Here is a 16,431-nt window from a genome sequence, read left to right on the forward strand (position 1 = left end):
ATCTCAGGAGCATGCAGAACTCAAAAGAATAAACTGTATTATAACAGGACAAAGGTCCCAGTTCTTTTTATTATTGCATATACTGTGATGACATGATATCATATCTAGCTGTAAAATGCTGTTTTAGAACCACTTTGATGTCATGTTGCAGTTATTTCAAAACAGTTATATGGTATCTCAGAGATTTGTTACTGACATCACTGAGTGAGTGTTCGATGTTTTCAATGTAAATAATGTGTTGAGTTGTTTTGGCTCAGAGCTGGAGTCAGTCTGCAGACCTCAGTCTCACTGTGGGAGTCTGAGTGAAAGTGCTTGTGTTGCAGAGCTGCATTTATAACTCTTAAAACTCCAAACTTTTCCTTTAATCGTCACAGTATTTGGAAGGGCCCTGAGAGACAGCTGCTGAGGAGGCCTCTGGCGGGGCCTGTCCTCTGGGCACAGGGCTGCATGTTTGTGTCCGTGGGCGAACGCCGCTGTCCCCGCGCCCAGTGCTTCCTGATGGCAGTGTGGAGGCGGACACATTCCTCTCATGGGCCCAAGGAGCAGGAGCTTTTGAGATGCTGTGCTGTGGATGTGAGAGCCTTTTGTGGCTCAGGCTTTTGTTCATGTGCCGTTCACACTGTTTCAGCTCACATTCTCTGCCCTCAGCCTTGTCAGCACAACACTCTCTCACAAGTCCACTGAGTCTTATCTGCTTCTGTATGTGCTCCACTGCACTATCACTGTGACAATCACCCAATAATAATAGATCTATCTATAGTCACTCTTCCTTCTCTAAAGCTGCCCAATCAGGACACATCAGGTTACATTAGACTGTCATAAACTGTGCCTCTGATGGACTCATTCATATCATGGACAAATATTATAAACAAGGGGTATTCTTTTGCTCCTATATTTTCGTTTTATTTAGGAACTTGGTTCATGTGTCAATGAATTGTTTCAACTTCAACAATTAACAATTTATTCCTTTTTGTGATAAATATATGAAGTAAATATGAGGCCTTAGTGCACCTTTCCGTTAATGCTTGCAGAAACTCCTTTACCAACCACACCACACACCTTCACTGCTCTCTTCTTTTCTCTGGCCTCAAACCCCAAATAATCAAAACATAGCACTGTCCTCCGGTGTAACCCTGGACCCTAAACAGCCAACAGCAACTGTGTGTCTGATCATGGGGTAATGAGAAATCAGACCAGTCAGTAATCAGTGAAGAAAAGCAGAGGTTGTGTTGCTGACTCTATGATAGTCCATCTCCGTGAAAATGGCTTTAGTGTGTTCCAGTGAGGACTGGTTACAGAGTGCTACTGAAGTGCCTTTGAGCAGGGCATTAACCCAGCTGCTGCTGCGTAATGTCAGTACTTCTCTACTGGCTTCACTGTTCTGCCCACTTCATCAGAGATGTCATTCATGTTTTATGAATGTGGTAGGTCATAATGGAATCACATTATTACTATGTCACCATTCTGCGTATTGTAATTCAGGACTGAACCAAAGGCAGGTTTTATTCTCTTAACCTTGAGCCTCCCTCTGCTGCTGTCTGACAAAGTGCTCCAAGTGGAAAATTCGGTAACACAAACCTTGACAAGAAAAAATATTAAATAATGTATAATCCTAATTATACACACATGTTTATGCTTTTTAAAAATATATATTATTCCGCTTTTATTCATGTGATACCCTTCCATAACGTACAGCTTCTTCTTCACAGTTCAATATGGTGACCTATTTATCAGCTCTGTACTGCCAAGATCTCCCGAATGTTCAGAGGTCACAGAGTTAGTATTTTCCCCACTTCCTTAAACTTTCTTCTTCTGTTTCTATCCCCATCTCTCTCCTCTTTTCCGTCTATCTTCTCCTCTATCAGGTCTCCCTCTCAGGTGGAGGCGCGTGTTCGTTGAAGCCTGTTATTGACGGGAGTGTAGGCGCGAGGCTGATGGATGCTCGGAGGGTGTGACCGCCGGGACAGTGCTGTGGCTGAAATCTAGACTGCTTTGTCCGCGACTTCTACTTCCAATTTTGGTCGTTCTGATTTTGAAAAAAGTGAAACTAATGAATTCAAAATTATTATCAACATACATGTCCAGTATGTTGTTGGAGTTTTATTTAACACCGGGGGGCGAACCCGTTTGTATCTTTATTTAGAAATTGGCTATGTCAACTTGTTTGCATACACCACATAGTTATATTAAGGTACAAACACTGAGTGGAAACAAAAATCCACCACATTTCTGTTTGTCAACTTGTCCTCCCACGAAGGGACTTTACACTGTGTGCACCAAGGAGACAGTGTCATGACGCACCGCGGGAGGGCGCTCTCTCCCTCCCAGGCTTATCAGTGCATTCAAATGTCGTATTTATATAAAGGATATAGGGCTATTCTGCAGCTAATGTAGCGTTTTTCAGAATTTTTATGTAGACTTTGTCCATACTGCCATCATATGTCTAGCAGAAGGCCTATACTCAGCCTGCATATATCTACGGATATAGGCTATTTTAAGTTCATCCGTGTTTACTCCCCGCTGCCCACTGCTCTCCGTACCTGCTCTAATTGTAACTGTTTTGACTGAAACAGTAATTTCCTCGCGTGGAGTGAAAACGCGCGCGCACTTTCCTCTGAGGAGATTCCGCTCCGCATCATTTGCCTGTGGTCGCTTTGAGTGACACTTTCCGAGCATCACTTTCCGGAACAAAGCCAAATATAGCACAGTGAAGTGTACCTTGTGCACCGGATCACACCTTTTATGGTAAGTCAAACCCGGAATCTTTCGTTTGAACAAGTAGGCAAATATAAGAGTTTTAAAGTCTTTGGATAAAAGGACGTGTTCTTGTGACTGCCGAAGAGCTTGATTTTGTCTGAAGCCTGCACGGAGTCTGGAGCAGGTCTTTGACAACCTATGTCTGGCCACGTCACACAGAGATCAACCAATGAGAGGCTGCAGCGCCTATGCACAGAGTGTAAGTTCTCGCCACTCCCACTCCCTATAAGGGCAATGACGTGTCAACATGTTGAAAAGGATTCCCTTAAAACCAAAGCGAGACGCAGGCCCTGCTCTTGATCTCACTATCGTCGTGCGCTCCGGGACTGACCCAAAGCTCTCCACCGACAGCGCACACACGCACCTGCGCTCAGCGGAAACCATGACCGCAAAAACCCTGGACAAAGTGGCTGTGAGCCTAGGGAGCTACGCTCATTCAGGGCCAGATAGCGTGTACTCCATGGAAGACATATCGGGCGCCCTCCACTCCACCGCCCCCTTCAGCAGCGAGTTGGGCCACTACGATCCGACCACCACAGGTAAGAGGCATTCAAAAATATGCTGTCCATAATGAAAATGAAATGGAAGGAAGTGGAATCAGAGCTTTTCGAATTGTTGGGCATATGTACGGGCTATTTAAATATATATTTTAGAAAGACGTGTTGAGCTACACCTTCTGAACTTTGTCTTGCCTCGTACAGAACCACTTCTGGACCACTCTGCAGAGAGACTGTCTTACAGTGGGCTGGCCCCTGCTTTGGCCCCGGGTCCCCGTCAAACATTCACCTACATGGGCAAGTTCTCCATTGACTCTCAATACCCGGGCTCATGGAGCCCCGAGGGGGTCATTAACATTGTGTCAGGGATCTTCAACGTGGCGCAGCCTCCGCCCCCCTCCTCCTCCGCATGCTCTTCGCCATCCTCGCGCTCTCCCGGTCACTTGTCCCGTGCACAAAGCTGCAGCATGGCACAGACTCAGCCTGAGGAGCAGATGTACTCCCCACCACCACCATACACATCCTCCACCTGTGGGGAGTTCCAGGACCCATCAGCGTTTCTGGCACCCTCCGGGCCCATGTCTTACCCACCACCCTCCTACTCCTCTCCAAAGCCCACGGCTGCAGACCCAGGGCTATTCCCCCTTATTCCGGACTACACTGGCTTCTTCCAACCCACATGTCAGCGAGAACTCCCAGAACGAAAGCCCTTTGGACCATGTCCGTTAGACACATTCCGCGTGCCGCCACCACTGACCCCGCTGAACACCATCAGGAACTTCACCCTTGGGGCACCTGCAGGCCTTGAGGCAGGCTCACGACTGCCCTCTGCTTACAGCCCACAGAACCTGCCTCTTCGGCCCATTCTGCGGCCCCGGAAATATCCCAACCGGCCCAGCAAAACCCCAGTACACGAGAGGCCATACCCGTGCCCAGCCGAAGGTTGTGACCGCCGCTTCTCCCGCTCTGACGAACTAACGCGTCACATACGCATCCACACAGGACACAAGCCCTTTCAGTGCCGCATATGTATGCGCAACTTCAGTCGAAGTGATCACTTGACCACCCACATTCGCACGCACACGGGTGAGAAGCCTTTTGCCTGTGACTTCTGCGGACGAAAGTTTGCGCGCAGCGATGAGCGGAAGCGGCATACGAAGATTCACCTGCGACAGAAGGAACGCAAATCTTCTGCTGCGTCTTCTTCTTCATCTGGCTCGAGCGCGCTTTGTTCATAGCGCGCATCGGCACCAAGTACTTGTGGGGACAAGCGTATAAAAACTTTATAAACTGGCTAAGAATGGCGTTGCTCATGCAGCGCCTTGTAGTGCCTTTTATCGCGCTCCGACAGAAATGAAAAGAATAGCCTATATTTTTATACTATACAAAACAACTTTTTTGTAAAAAATAAAATAAAATAAAAAAAAATGTAAAATATGTAAAATATAAATGTGTAAATATCTATTGTGCAGTGTGCAGTGGTGCAGTGAATTAAATATGACTGAATGAGCACACGCCTCTGTGTTTTTGTCCAAGTCAAATTTCATTGAAGTGGTTTAATAATGGAAGCGCTAATGTCTTCTTTAGTTCTGACTAATGAGACTGTGGGCCGCATTCACCGCGAGGAAAGTGCGTGGGAATGTCCCGTGACGCGCAGAGTTTGGCCCTGGAGCACACGTTGTTTTTCTTCATCCCTTCATGTGCGCTCTCTTCAGGGAGAGCAAAGACAAAAAAAAAATCAAGCAAGGCCTGTATTTAGGCTACTTTATTTACTAAAATAAGACACGATCGTTTTTTCTTCATTTCATCAATTCATTTTTTTACTCGAATGATTTAAGGTTTTCTTTACATAGCCTCGGCCTAAAGTTTAGCTACCTATAGTTTTTAAAGGAAGGCTAGTGTTTTGGTAACCAACAAACTAGTGTTTAAAAGGCTGGCGTTCCGTCATATGCAGTGTTTTGACAGCGGTATGTTTGACAGCGGAGATCTACACCGCCTCTGGACGCCGACTTCTCCTTACACAAGTATCAGTATCCATTCAGCATCCCATTTTACACGCGCTTAATATACCAAGCAGCGAATACAGGCGCATGTGATCAGGCCCGCACAGGTCATTTTAACAAATGTGAGTTAAATGTTTAAATTTTAAATGTTAAAAGGTGAACGACGTGGTTCATCTCTTTATCACATGGGCCACGATCAAGGAATGCGTCCATTTCAACCCGCGCAAGGCCCTTAAGTCACTGTTATTTACCATGACACCAAGCATTTAGGCCCTCAATGTTACATTTTATCACAAGCTTTATATTCACTTTGTTGAAAATGAGACAATTTAAGAAAACACATTTCAGTGGTGTCAAGCTCAAATTAGGTTAGTGCTGCTGTCCTCCAGTATGTCGCAATTGTTTCCCCTCTTTAACTTTACAGTATTTAGAGTGGGTACTTATATTACATTTTGAGCAGACAAGTTGGTTGCTTTTTTTATTTTTTATTTTATTACCCTGATAGTACAAGGCCTAAATGATGAGTTCCCCAGAATTATAAACCAATAACAAATTGTTCTTAGCACCAGTTGCCTTTAATTAAATCTTGGATGTTTAAATGGTTTAATGATTTATTAAGATGAATGTTTGAAATATAATTTATGTGTACTTTTACCCAAGTAGAAATGGATGGTTTTCTTACATTATCTTGTAAAGCTCTGTATCTGTGTTTAAAATTTTTATGTAAAAAAAAAAAAAAAAAAAAAAAAAGCTACCGCAGTAATTAAAAATAAATCCATGAAATACATTGTGTCAAAATACATCTTACTGGAGTCTGCTCTGCAAAGCACTCATTTCTTCCTGATCCTGTTCGGTTAATGGAATAATTTTCAGTATGTTCTGGCAATTTGAAGTAAACAGTATTGATACTGACCTCTTGATACTTATGTTCCAGTCCATTCAACAGTCGTCTGTTTCAACATGTACGAATCTCAGATTTACCTGATGATTGGTGAATGATGACCATTAACATTCCGGGTGTAAAGGCACAGATAGGAAATGGATGTATGACATTATTTATTGATTAATAATCATTACAATCAATAACATGTCCAGACCTGAACTTGTCAGCAGCTCTAGATATGTCATAGCTTGGTCCAGTCGGCTCTAGCTGGGTAAACCAAACGTGTGCTTTTCTGTCATTCCAACCGCTAACAGTCTTTCTGAAAACACTGCACTGAATAAAGCAAGCTGCTTTGGAATGTTAGCTCTTGCTTCAAATTAAAACATTTAATGCACATTGCATTGAATTTTAATCAGAGAAGATGGAATAGTTGCTTTAGAAAATGAATACTGTAACATTTAAGTCTGATATTAGTGTTTATGAGGTCCAGGAAAAACTCTGTCCAAACCCTGTTGCATTATCCAACTGTAAGCACTCGTCTTCACATCCACTTACCCAGACGCACCGAGCTGCAGGGTGCATTCTGAGACACAAGTCACTCCTCACACTGACACTGGGGGCCCGGGGTAAGCCTGGCCCCCACACCAGAAGTCCTCTGGCTGAGGAATCTCTAAAAGCCATGTTTCCTCTGGAGACTCAGAGCTTGGGGCTGAGACCTGCAGGACTCTGTAGTAGTGACAGTCTCGGTTATTGTCAGGGTCATAGGGGGGTGCCAAGATGTCCAGGAAGGCAGCAGGCCCCCCTAATGCTTCAATCTGGTGCAAGTTGTCTCGTTGGGGAGTGAGTAGACAGGGGGGACTGCTGGCAGAGTACTCAGACACACAGTGCAGCATAGAGCGGCAAAGAGACGGGACCTGTGAATGACTCAGGGGCGGCTCAAACACAGGGGGCACCGCTCCATCAGAGTCCAGTTTGTCAAAGCAGCGCACACCCACCTTCCCATACAGCACCTAAACATAAAGATCATACAAGTGTTACTGCACCATTCAAGTACACACAAAAAAACACTGAATATGTAAAATAATGAACATGTGAACATGAAGTGTTGACTTGTTTCCACAAGGCAAAGTGTGGGTTACAATAGTAGCTTACGGCAAGAGAGTATGGAATAAATGAATAATGACTTCAGTGTAGCACTTTGAGAGGCCTTGAGTCTGTAAAGTGCATTACAAGTGTCAGGTATAAGGCATTATTCTTCTAGATTAGTCATTCCCAAAGTCTGCACAGCCCTATTTATCCAAAAATTATACTGTGCCTGTGTATAATCGTCATTCTCAGTTCATTGATTGATTGCATTTATATAACGCCTTTCAAGATACCCAAAGCGCTTTACAGTTCATTATTCAGTCACTTCACACTCAGTGGTGGTAAGCTACTACTGTAGCCACAGCTGCCCTGGGACAGACTGACAGAAGCGAGGCTGCCAATCTGCGCCATCGGCCCCTCCGACCACCACCATCACTCACACACACACACCACTTTAATACTAGGCAATGTGGGTGAAGTGTCTTGCCTAAGGACACAATGACAGTTTTTGCCACTGGCTCCCCACTGTGGCACCTGGAATTCCTCCCATCCAAGTACTACCGAGGCCCAGCCTGCTTAGCTTCTGAGATCTGACAGATTCAGGCTTTGACAAGCTGGTATGGCCACAGAATCGTCATTCTCAGTTCAAAAGAATATGTCATGTGTGTCAGTGCTGATTCAGAGTAGTAAATGATGCAAATAAATTATGTGAAGTTAATTTCCAACACAATTTTCTTTTATGCTTGTTGTGTGGACAACCTTTGAGGTCCCCATTGTTATCGATCATGATCGTAGATCATCATCAATACAAGAAAGTACTGGTACACTTTGTCCTCAAGTTCGAGTCAAGTGTCAAGTCATTGGCCCACAACCCCAAGTTAAGTCATAAGTCCTCTGCTGTGAATTTCAAGTACATTTTACAAATTATTTAGAGTACAGAAGTCACAAGAGGCATGTTCCAGCACTGAAAGTGCATCTGACTATTAACTGTATAGAAAGAGGTTACAGGTCAAGTTATATGCCACTGACATTCAAGTTGAAGATGTTTTCCATTTGATCAAGTCAAGTCTCATATCAAAATAGTTTCTTTCTGAGTCCAGACTTGCAAGTCCACATCTCTGCCAATGGAACCCACTAGTGAAAATGTAGCTTTTGTTTCAACAGTTTCTGGCATGACTGGATGAAACAAGCTTTCTGTACACCTTCCAAACAAGAGTACGCAGTGTTTTGGTTCTTGTACTGTAGTAATTCATTCAAAATATATGTACATCCATCTGAAAGGTACTCTAATACATTATATTTGGATAATAAAGCAACCTTTATTAAATGGTAGCTTAAAACAAGGTCAAACTAGGTTAACAGTGCATTATTACGGCAAGGTCTGGTTTGGGTCTTACAGTGAGATCATGCATAGCCAAAGTTGTAGTCTAGTGACTACCTTTATCATGCCGTTCATTCCCGGGTGGTCGTGCAGTGGGATAGAGGTGCCTGTGCGGAGGATAAACACGCCCATGCTAAACACTGGGGTTTCACAGATGTGCATGTAAGTCACGGGCGGGCTCTGGGCCCCTTCTGGTCCAGGGCGGTTGCTTTTCCGGGGAGCTAATTTGAGATCCGCAGCTCTGAGCGCGGTTACGAGGGAGATGAGCTGTTTGTGTTGTTCGGGGAGCGGCTTGTGCTCTCCATTGTCTTTGGACAGACAGTCTTTAAAGGTGATAGAAGCCTGTTTGGCGATCTTCTGGATGAGAGGAGTTCTGTCCCGCGGCATCCTGCAGACAGTTAACGGTATTCCTGGCACTGACGCGTACCGTTCCGTTTTCCCACCGTTGTCCACAGAGTGCTTCGACGCGTTCTCGTTTACGTCTCAGAACATTAAAACTTCTGTATCATCCAGTCTATGTTACTGGTAAAGGAATTCATCTTTTGGCGGAGAAGGCTGTCCACGCTAATCATTTTCCTCAGTCTACTGTCCCTCTGGTGGTGACCAGACCAAAGCGTCTGCGCACTGCGCAGCATCCGCAAAGGAGCATGGGAATACAAGTTTTGTAAGCGTCAAGCGCCAAAACATTAAGCCACCCATGTTTGTATTTATAACAGTCCACGAATTGAATGTTGTCTGAAATAATTCGTCTAAATATAAATACTGGTGGTGCACGAAAATCTAAAAGACCCATGACTGAAATACAACTACAATCACAAGACTTTTCTAACGAAGACTACATTTCCCGAAGGCCTTTGTGAGAGCTGATGATTTAAAGAGGGAAAGGCCAGCTCGAGCAGTTAGGACCGTTCGGACACTGAACTCTTCAGCCCAAGTCTGTATGTGTCATTTCCCACTGTTGCTGTTATTCCAGGGCCAGTGGACAAACACTACGTCTCTGTTGATTCTGCTGCAAGTTACAGTTTTCATTTAGTGGTCTAATTAAAACAAAACAAACAAACATACAAACAAAAAACTGTTTTCAATGTTAGATCACTGATGATGTTAATGCCTGCAAATGTGGCTCAAAGAAAACTAGTAATCTCCAGGAGAATAAAACCTTTTGGGAAAACTCAACTCAGCCACTTCCTATGCGCACACCAAAAATGGATGTGCGCGCTCCGGTTACGCACGGTGCTTGTGCGCACTGTGGACCACGGCTGAAGCACCTCTTCACATGCTGCAGTTTGATTTCACATGTGTGAGTGTGTGTGTGGCTTGAGGGTTGCTTTATAGGAGGCTTTAGAACAAAAAGAATCCACATCCTCTTTGGAAATAATGAGGCTCATGCTCACACGTGTTGCTTAGAGACCTTTCTCCACCAAATAGCCTGATCTGCTCTGTGGTTCATATTTCAAATTTCGGCCTATGTTTTCGCGTCATTTTCTGTACCATTTTCTCACAGATTAAAGAGGGGTTATTTTACTTCTATAGGGTATTATTATTTACTAACACAACACATTTAGATCACCATGTTATCTTTTACTTTTACTTTACTTTTTTGAAAATGCTAAATTTGCTGAAAACAACATATTAACATGTTTTAATACGTTGTTTAGGAAAACAAGGTATTAACATGGTTTTAAACATTCGTTGCTGACCTCTGAGTCAAACTCCCTTCACAGTCTTATCACAGTTTGCAGTTTGCAGACTCTTTGTGATGATGTCATAGTCCGAAATTGGGGCCAGAGACAGATTTTCCTGTTATTAAAAACATTGTACCTGGTATTTTCAGTTATTGACCAAACCCAAGAACTTAATGTATTGCAACTTATTTCTGAAATTTAACAATATAAATTTTAACTGCCCCCCATTTGTATTAATTAATACTGGTCTAAAGAATGCTGTGTTGTCATCTGAAACTCAGCAATAACATGACAGAAAGCTCCAAAAGCTGATTTTGCATAATACCCCCTCTTTAATATTGGCTCTGTTGAGGACATATTTAACACAGTCATTGAAGCCTAAAAGACAAACTTGTGACAGCCAGATGTATGAAAGTATGAAACTTGACTTGAGAATGTTATTATTTTTCTTGCTTCTGCAATATTCTGCCTCGAGCCACGCCCACGGCTTAGAGAATCAGGCCTCGGCCTATGAACTTATGTTGTTTTGTGTCTGAAGCATAAGACTGTTGAGTAGAAGTGAATAACCATGACGCCTGCTGTATGCACTCTGAATGGCATTGATCTCCATCAGTTCATGTTGAGATGAATGCTGGATAAGTGAATGTGTGCTGTGTTTATTGGATAAACATAAAGCCATCATTATTCTGACTGTTTAAAAATGTGCATGACTCACATTGCAGAAAAGTCAAGGGACATTTATCATAGCTTCCTCAGAGTGGCAGCCAAAGATCTGACTGAAGTACTGATTGTGTGTCCAATATTTGCATAATCACATACCAGCGGGTCTCAGAGGCGCTTTGTTTTTTAGATTTTTTTGGGAGATCATTATTTGTCACCTGGCAAAAGTGAAATAAGCAGTGTTATGCTGGGCATCCTTCCAGTTACACACTGTGTCATCTTGTCTATCATTGTATCATGATACACTTTTAGTTTCCATTATCTGCAAGAGTGTGGCTATTGACTTGTAGGAGTCAATAGTCAATAGGTGGAAACACCTGTTCCCAGCTGAGCTAAATAAATAAATAAAGGTAAAACTGTACCAAACTGAAGATCTTCTCCTGCAGTTTATGAAGAAACTGTCACTGATGCCTTTGTGCCCAGTTCTCATCACACCCATCATTATTACGAGCTGACAATAAGAGCCTGTATGTGGGCCCTGGGGCCCGCCCTGCCAAGAATGTCTACAACATGAGCCAAAGATCAAAATTCATTAGACTGCTGGAAAAAATATTTGCATAAAGCTATGTTAATGTTTGTCCCAACGAACAAAGAGAGGACAGAGGGGATTAGGAGAACACAGAGTTGACCTCTCAAATATCTTCATGTCCCACCTCTCACATGGGTCAGACTACACTTGTGCTTGTGTTTGATCTGCACCTGCAACACAAATACTAAGTGTTTGTCAGGGGCCAGTGCTCCAAAAGTCATCAGGGTAAACTGTGTCCCATGGCCCTCCATCACTGTGGGCTCCTGAGTCCAAGAGCAGCCGGGGACAATGGGCTGGAACTGGCTCATTTGTCTCTGTTTAGGACTTTGCTGCAGAGGCTATTACCTCTACAATTGTGGGCTCCTGCACCTCCACGCTCATGTGAGGGTCCCATGAACAATGAAAGATGCCAATAGGTCTATCAGTAAAAATGTTCATCCCAGCTTTTCCAGTTTTTCAGTTTTGATACCGATAACAACACTTTCACTTTGAGCATCTGCCTATACCCGACATTATCCAGTACCAGTGCAGGGAGGGAAAATTACACATTTCTTTAAAACACAGTTAACATTTTGCACAGGAGATCCAATTGTGTTATGTAACACTTATTTATCCTTACATTTTGTGAGTATAAAAGTTCAAACATTATGCTATGTTCTAGGCCAAAATCAATCCATAAACAGTCTTATTAAATCCAATTAAAGGCCCAACCAAGATATCAGCTGAACTGATATTTGGAAACCGATATCTGATACATCCCTAGAAAGAAAGGCCATGTTGGTCTGTATATTGAACACAGGACCTTATAGCACTGAGGCAAATGCAGAAATGACTGTGCCAGCTGTGTCTGAAGGGTAAATGAATTGTGTAAGTCATTTTTAAGCAGTAGGGATTGTCTAAAAGCTAGACATACGTATATAGCTAATGAATAATAATCAGAGGTGTGTACTAGTCATAAAGTCACTCAATCACTGGAGTAAATATGTATTTGATGATTAATAACTGAGGGCTCCTTCTGCCATAGGTTTCCTATAATCATATATTAATAAATATATTGATCATGACACAAAGCAAACATGTAAGTGACCAAATGAGGCAGCACTGTCTGAACTGTGCTCAGGAGATGCTGAGGAGGGGGAGGGGGCAGGAAGGGCCCTCCCCCCGGGGACTTCTCCCCACAGCCTGGCCTTTGTCCCTGATGATGTATGAGACAGGCTCTCCATTGGCGTACCACAGGAACACGACAGCAGCGCCAACACAGGGCCATAATGGAGACTGATGCGACGGCTCACTTTGTCCATACCACACCGAGTCAGCGCAGCCCTCCAGGCTCTGTCAGGGGCCCTCCAGGTTCTGACAGGGGCCCTCGTAGTGCAGCAGTGTGGCCCTGGCAGCTTACGTGTGGAAGCTGCTCTTTCCTGGCGGGGGAACGGACAGATAGATGACATACGAGGGCATGAGGGGGTACAGTAATGGGACAGTGGAAGTGAAGGGCTCCTAGCACACATTCCTGACATAACTATGGAAGTGTCAGCTGTCAGTGTCACGGCGTAATCTGACAAGGTTCTATACTGTACCTTTGGCTTTACACCTGCTGTCATCATAATGGCTGGACTCAGGTATGAACCAGAACAGTAATATTCAGATCTGGGGTTCACCAGGGCCCCTGCTCACTTGAGAATTCAAATGGACATATTTAGTTTGAAGTGATACTTAGTGTAGTGACACACATGTCAACACATTCAGACAATAACAGAGACATGTAGTGACATCAAACTCTATATACTCCTGGTACAGCAGCACCGGCAATAATCCCCACATTTACAGTGTTGATGTGTCTGTATCATGAAAAAGCATCATCTGTCTCTGCTCAATGAGTGGTATTATCCTATTCCCTTCAATCAAATCCTGATTCCTCATGTGGACCATATAAGAATCTTCAGCGTGCGCCGCACAGAACATTGTCCTAGTGTAGGGATCATGTGGCTCTGTCTGTTAAAAATATTTCTGCTACTGCCCAGGTCTTACAATATCACTCTTTAATTCATTCAATACATTTCTGTTTTAAGTATTAGGAGTCACTTGGTTAGGTTCTTGGTGGTCACTGTGCTGTAGGCTAGAAATGCTCCAATTCCTGTCAACATTATAATATAGACTTTATATATATATATATATATATATATATATATATATATATATATATATATATATATATATATATATATATATATATATATATATATATATATATATATATATATATTTATACATGTTTTTTTTAAACAACAAAGCTCACCCAACTAAAGTCTGTCTCTACACAACACTTTTTAATTAGAACATTGTTTGTTGCAGTTTTTTTTAACCCCATGGGTTAAAATGGCATCTCTAAAAAAGAGGGAGAAATATTTTTTTCAGTTTTATATGTGAAGATGAAACAATGGGCAGTACATCAGGGAAACTTGGAATAAAAGATTACACCCAGTCAAGGCTCCATAAAAATCTACTTTAATACATGCTTTATGTGACTGCCCTTTGTTTTGTTTTGTTTTTTCCAATATGAAAAAAAAAAATTCTATACTGCAGGGCTGGTTACCATATCAGTCAGACTTTGTCTGCTGGGGACAAGGGACAAGTGCCATTTCTGAGAAATCAGAGTAATGACAGTGTGTATAATTACTGTGTAATGTGCTGGTGGCATGTGCCTGGCTCATTTTGAAGTTGGGGAAGGAACCTAAAACACAGTAAACCTGTGGAGACAGAGGATTAAAGTGCTGCGTGCTATAAGATACTTGGGGAGAGTGAGGAATGAAACTTGGACTGAGTAGTGAGACAGTGTTTTTTTTTTGTTGTCTATATAAATGTTTAATCATTTAGAATGTAATTTATACTCTCACAGTTTTTTAATTATTTGTATATTTTGTTTTTATTTTTGTTGTTCGGTTCTGTCTTTATGTGAAAACAATACCTATGACCTATTTGCAATTTTTATATAATATAGGCTATATATATGTGGCAGGCTGTATATTGGGAAAGCAAGTTTCACACGTCTACTTTATTTTGTGTAAAACTGGCTTCAGTTGAATGATGCGTATGAAGAAGTGAGTGGGTTTGCCCGAGGCAATGGGGTGGAAACCTGCTTGTGTGTTATAGCCTCATTCATCTGCCGAGGACTGCGATGCTCTGCCCAATGACACAGGTCCAAAATCACTCTCATCCCCAAATCTCACCAAGCACCAATGCCCTAACTCCATAAACAAGCTTCTGTAATTCTCTATGTCCTTCCTATATATCCTCATGTTCACACAGGAGAGCATTTATGCTAATCAACGATTATTCCTTATCAATGCCAGCTGCAGTTTTTTTGTGACTGTGAAACCACATTAATTCAAACCACAACTGCTCATAGCTATTAGTAACAACCTACACACACCAACAGAGAAGCTTCGATCTGTTCGGTTACATTATGGCAGCGTGGTCAGGCCTTGGACTCTCATCTGTCATAAATTTAAATATAGGTGCTGATAAAGTATGCCATTTCCTTTCATTAAATAGAATGTATTTGGATAGTCTATTTGATGTCAAAAAGAGCCAAGCCCTGACTGTTTAGTACAATCTTATATTAGTGAGTCACTTCATGGGTTCTTTATCAATGACAGTCAATTTCCAGCTGACTCCAACTGTGTACCCAAAGATTGGTGGTTCAATCTGTCTACATTTGATAGACGACTAAAAGTCTGCCATGGCGCAGCTATGGCTATGAGAGCTTTCCACCACTAAGTGTGGAAGGTGAATGAAATGAATAATGGGCTCATATGAACCAGACCTGTTGTTGGTCTTCTGTAGTTATGAGGCAGGTGAGAATGACGTGGGGAGCAGTTCAGAGGCTCTCAAGAGCTCTACAGACCCAGACACAAGAGCTCCTGCATTAGCACAGGCACAACTCATAGATGTAACCTCCCTGGAACATGTGGATGTTACTTCGTATCCTGTTTCCATTCCAGGGATGGATCAGCGTCATTTTAAACTATCTAACAAAACAAAATACAGTCCTTACACCATGTGGTCAAATGCGTGCAGGTCAATACTAGGCCTACTCCTATTGAAGCCCTGATGAAGCCTTTTGAGAGGACTTGGCACACAGACTCTGAGGTGAGGGGTCATTTGTGAAGTTTCTCTGTTGAAGCTGTCTCTAAATAAAAGTGTGGAGCAGACACTACACTGTTGTGCACTGTTTCTGTGAACTGCTGCCAGCTGACACCATTAAACACAAGCCCTCCCAGACTTCACCCAGGCTTTCTCTGACAGTTCTTTCATCTGCTCTACAGTAACTTTGAGCACATTCTCCTCTTTCACTTACTTGCTCATGTTCAGGACACATCCTTCGCAATAACTGGTCTATTTGTTAGACCAAAGTGGTGCTGTGCACCCTGATTTGACTGTAAATTCAAACTGAAGACTGTTCTAAAAATGGAAAAAGCATAAAACGTTCCAGTATTTTTGAAAGCCTGCATATGTGAACCAAATAACACCATCCAGACTGTTTACAGCCTGTCTCGCTAAAAGGCTTATTGACGTTTTGATTCTTACTTTTATGACTCAAGACCTGTTATCAACTCAATATGCATAAACATAAATGAGTGACAAAATATAAGCCCACAAAAGATTTCAGACTCACGACTACCATCTAGTGGGGGCTTATCATAAACATAAGAGGAAGAGGAGGATGATCATATGGGCACTACATTTGGCGATCAAATTAATGGGGAGATCACAGGTTGAGGTTGATACTATTCAGGCCATCAGTATTACAAACTATAGTTGTACGTGTCACACAGGTAGCGTTGTCGAGTCTCCCGTCCCACAGATCTATAATCCACAGATGGCGGAACC

General features: G+C 42.8%; 2 protein-coding genes across 2 annotated transcripts; one reads left to right on the top strand and one right to left on the bottom strand.

Moving 5' to 3' along the window:
- Nucleotides 1-2,989: 2,989 nt before the first annotated feature.
- Nucleotides 2,990-4,764, top strand: egr2b (early growth response 2b). The gene is made up of 2 exons (XM_020918163.2): nucleotides 2,990-3,296; nucleotides 3,459-4,764. The coding sequence occupies exons 1-2, from the start codon at nucleotides 3,005-3,007 to the stop codon at nucleotides 4,490-4,492; spliced, it is 1,326 nt and encodes a 441-aa protein (XP_020773822.2). The 5' UTR covers nucleotides 2,990-3,004; the 3' UTR covers nucleotides 4,493-4,764.
- A 1,536-nt stretch (nucleotides 4,765-6,300) lies between these two features.
- adoa (2-aminoethanethiol (cysteamine) dioxygenase a) lies at nucleotides 6,301-9,222 on the bottom strand. The gene is made up of 2 exons (XM_020918164.2): nucleotides 8,665-9,222; nucleotides 6,301-7,150 (listed from the first exon to the last, which is right to left on the bottom strand). The coding sequence occupies exons 1-2, from the start codon at nucleotides 8,992-8,994 to the stop codon at nucleotides 6,743-6,745; spliced, it is 738 nt and encodes a 245-aa protein (XP_020773823.1). The 5' UTR covers nucleotides 8,995-9,222; the 3' UTR covers nucleotides 6,301-6,742.
- Nucleotides 9,223-16,431: the final 7,209 nt, after the last annotated feature.

Source organism: Boleophthalmus pectinirostris, unplaced genomic scaffold (genome assembly GCF_026225935.1).
Source record: "Boleophthalmus pectinirostris isolate CB_2022bp ecotype Guang Dong unplaced genomic scaffold, ASM2622593v1 HiC_scaffold_14, whole genome shotgun sequence".
NCBI classification, from domain to species: Eukaryota; Metazoa; Chordata; class Actinopteri; order Gobiiformes; family Gobiidae; genus Boleophthalmus; species Boleophthalmus pectinirostris.

What these genes read in the sequence shown, in the direction of transcription:
- adoa (XM_020918164.2), bottom strand. Translation starts at nt 8,994, where the DNA reads ATGCCGCGGGACAGAACTCCTCTCATCCAGAAGATCGCCAAACAGGCT. An exon ending in GAATGAACGGCATGATAAAG is followed by an intron (nt 7,151 to 8,664) that starts GTAGTCACTAGA and finishes CTTTATGTTTAG; the next exon opens with GTGCTGTATGGGAAGGTGGG.
- egr2b (XM_020918163.2), top strand. Translation starts at nt 3,005, where the DNA reads ATGTTGAAAAGGATTCCCTTAAAACCAAAGCGAGACGCAGGCCCTGCT. An exon ending in CTACGATCCGACCACCACAG is followed by an intron (nt 3,297 to 3,458) that starts GTAAGAGGCATT and finishes TGCCTCGTACAG; the next exon opens with AACCACTTCTGGACCACTCT.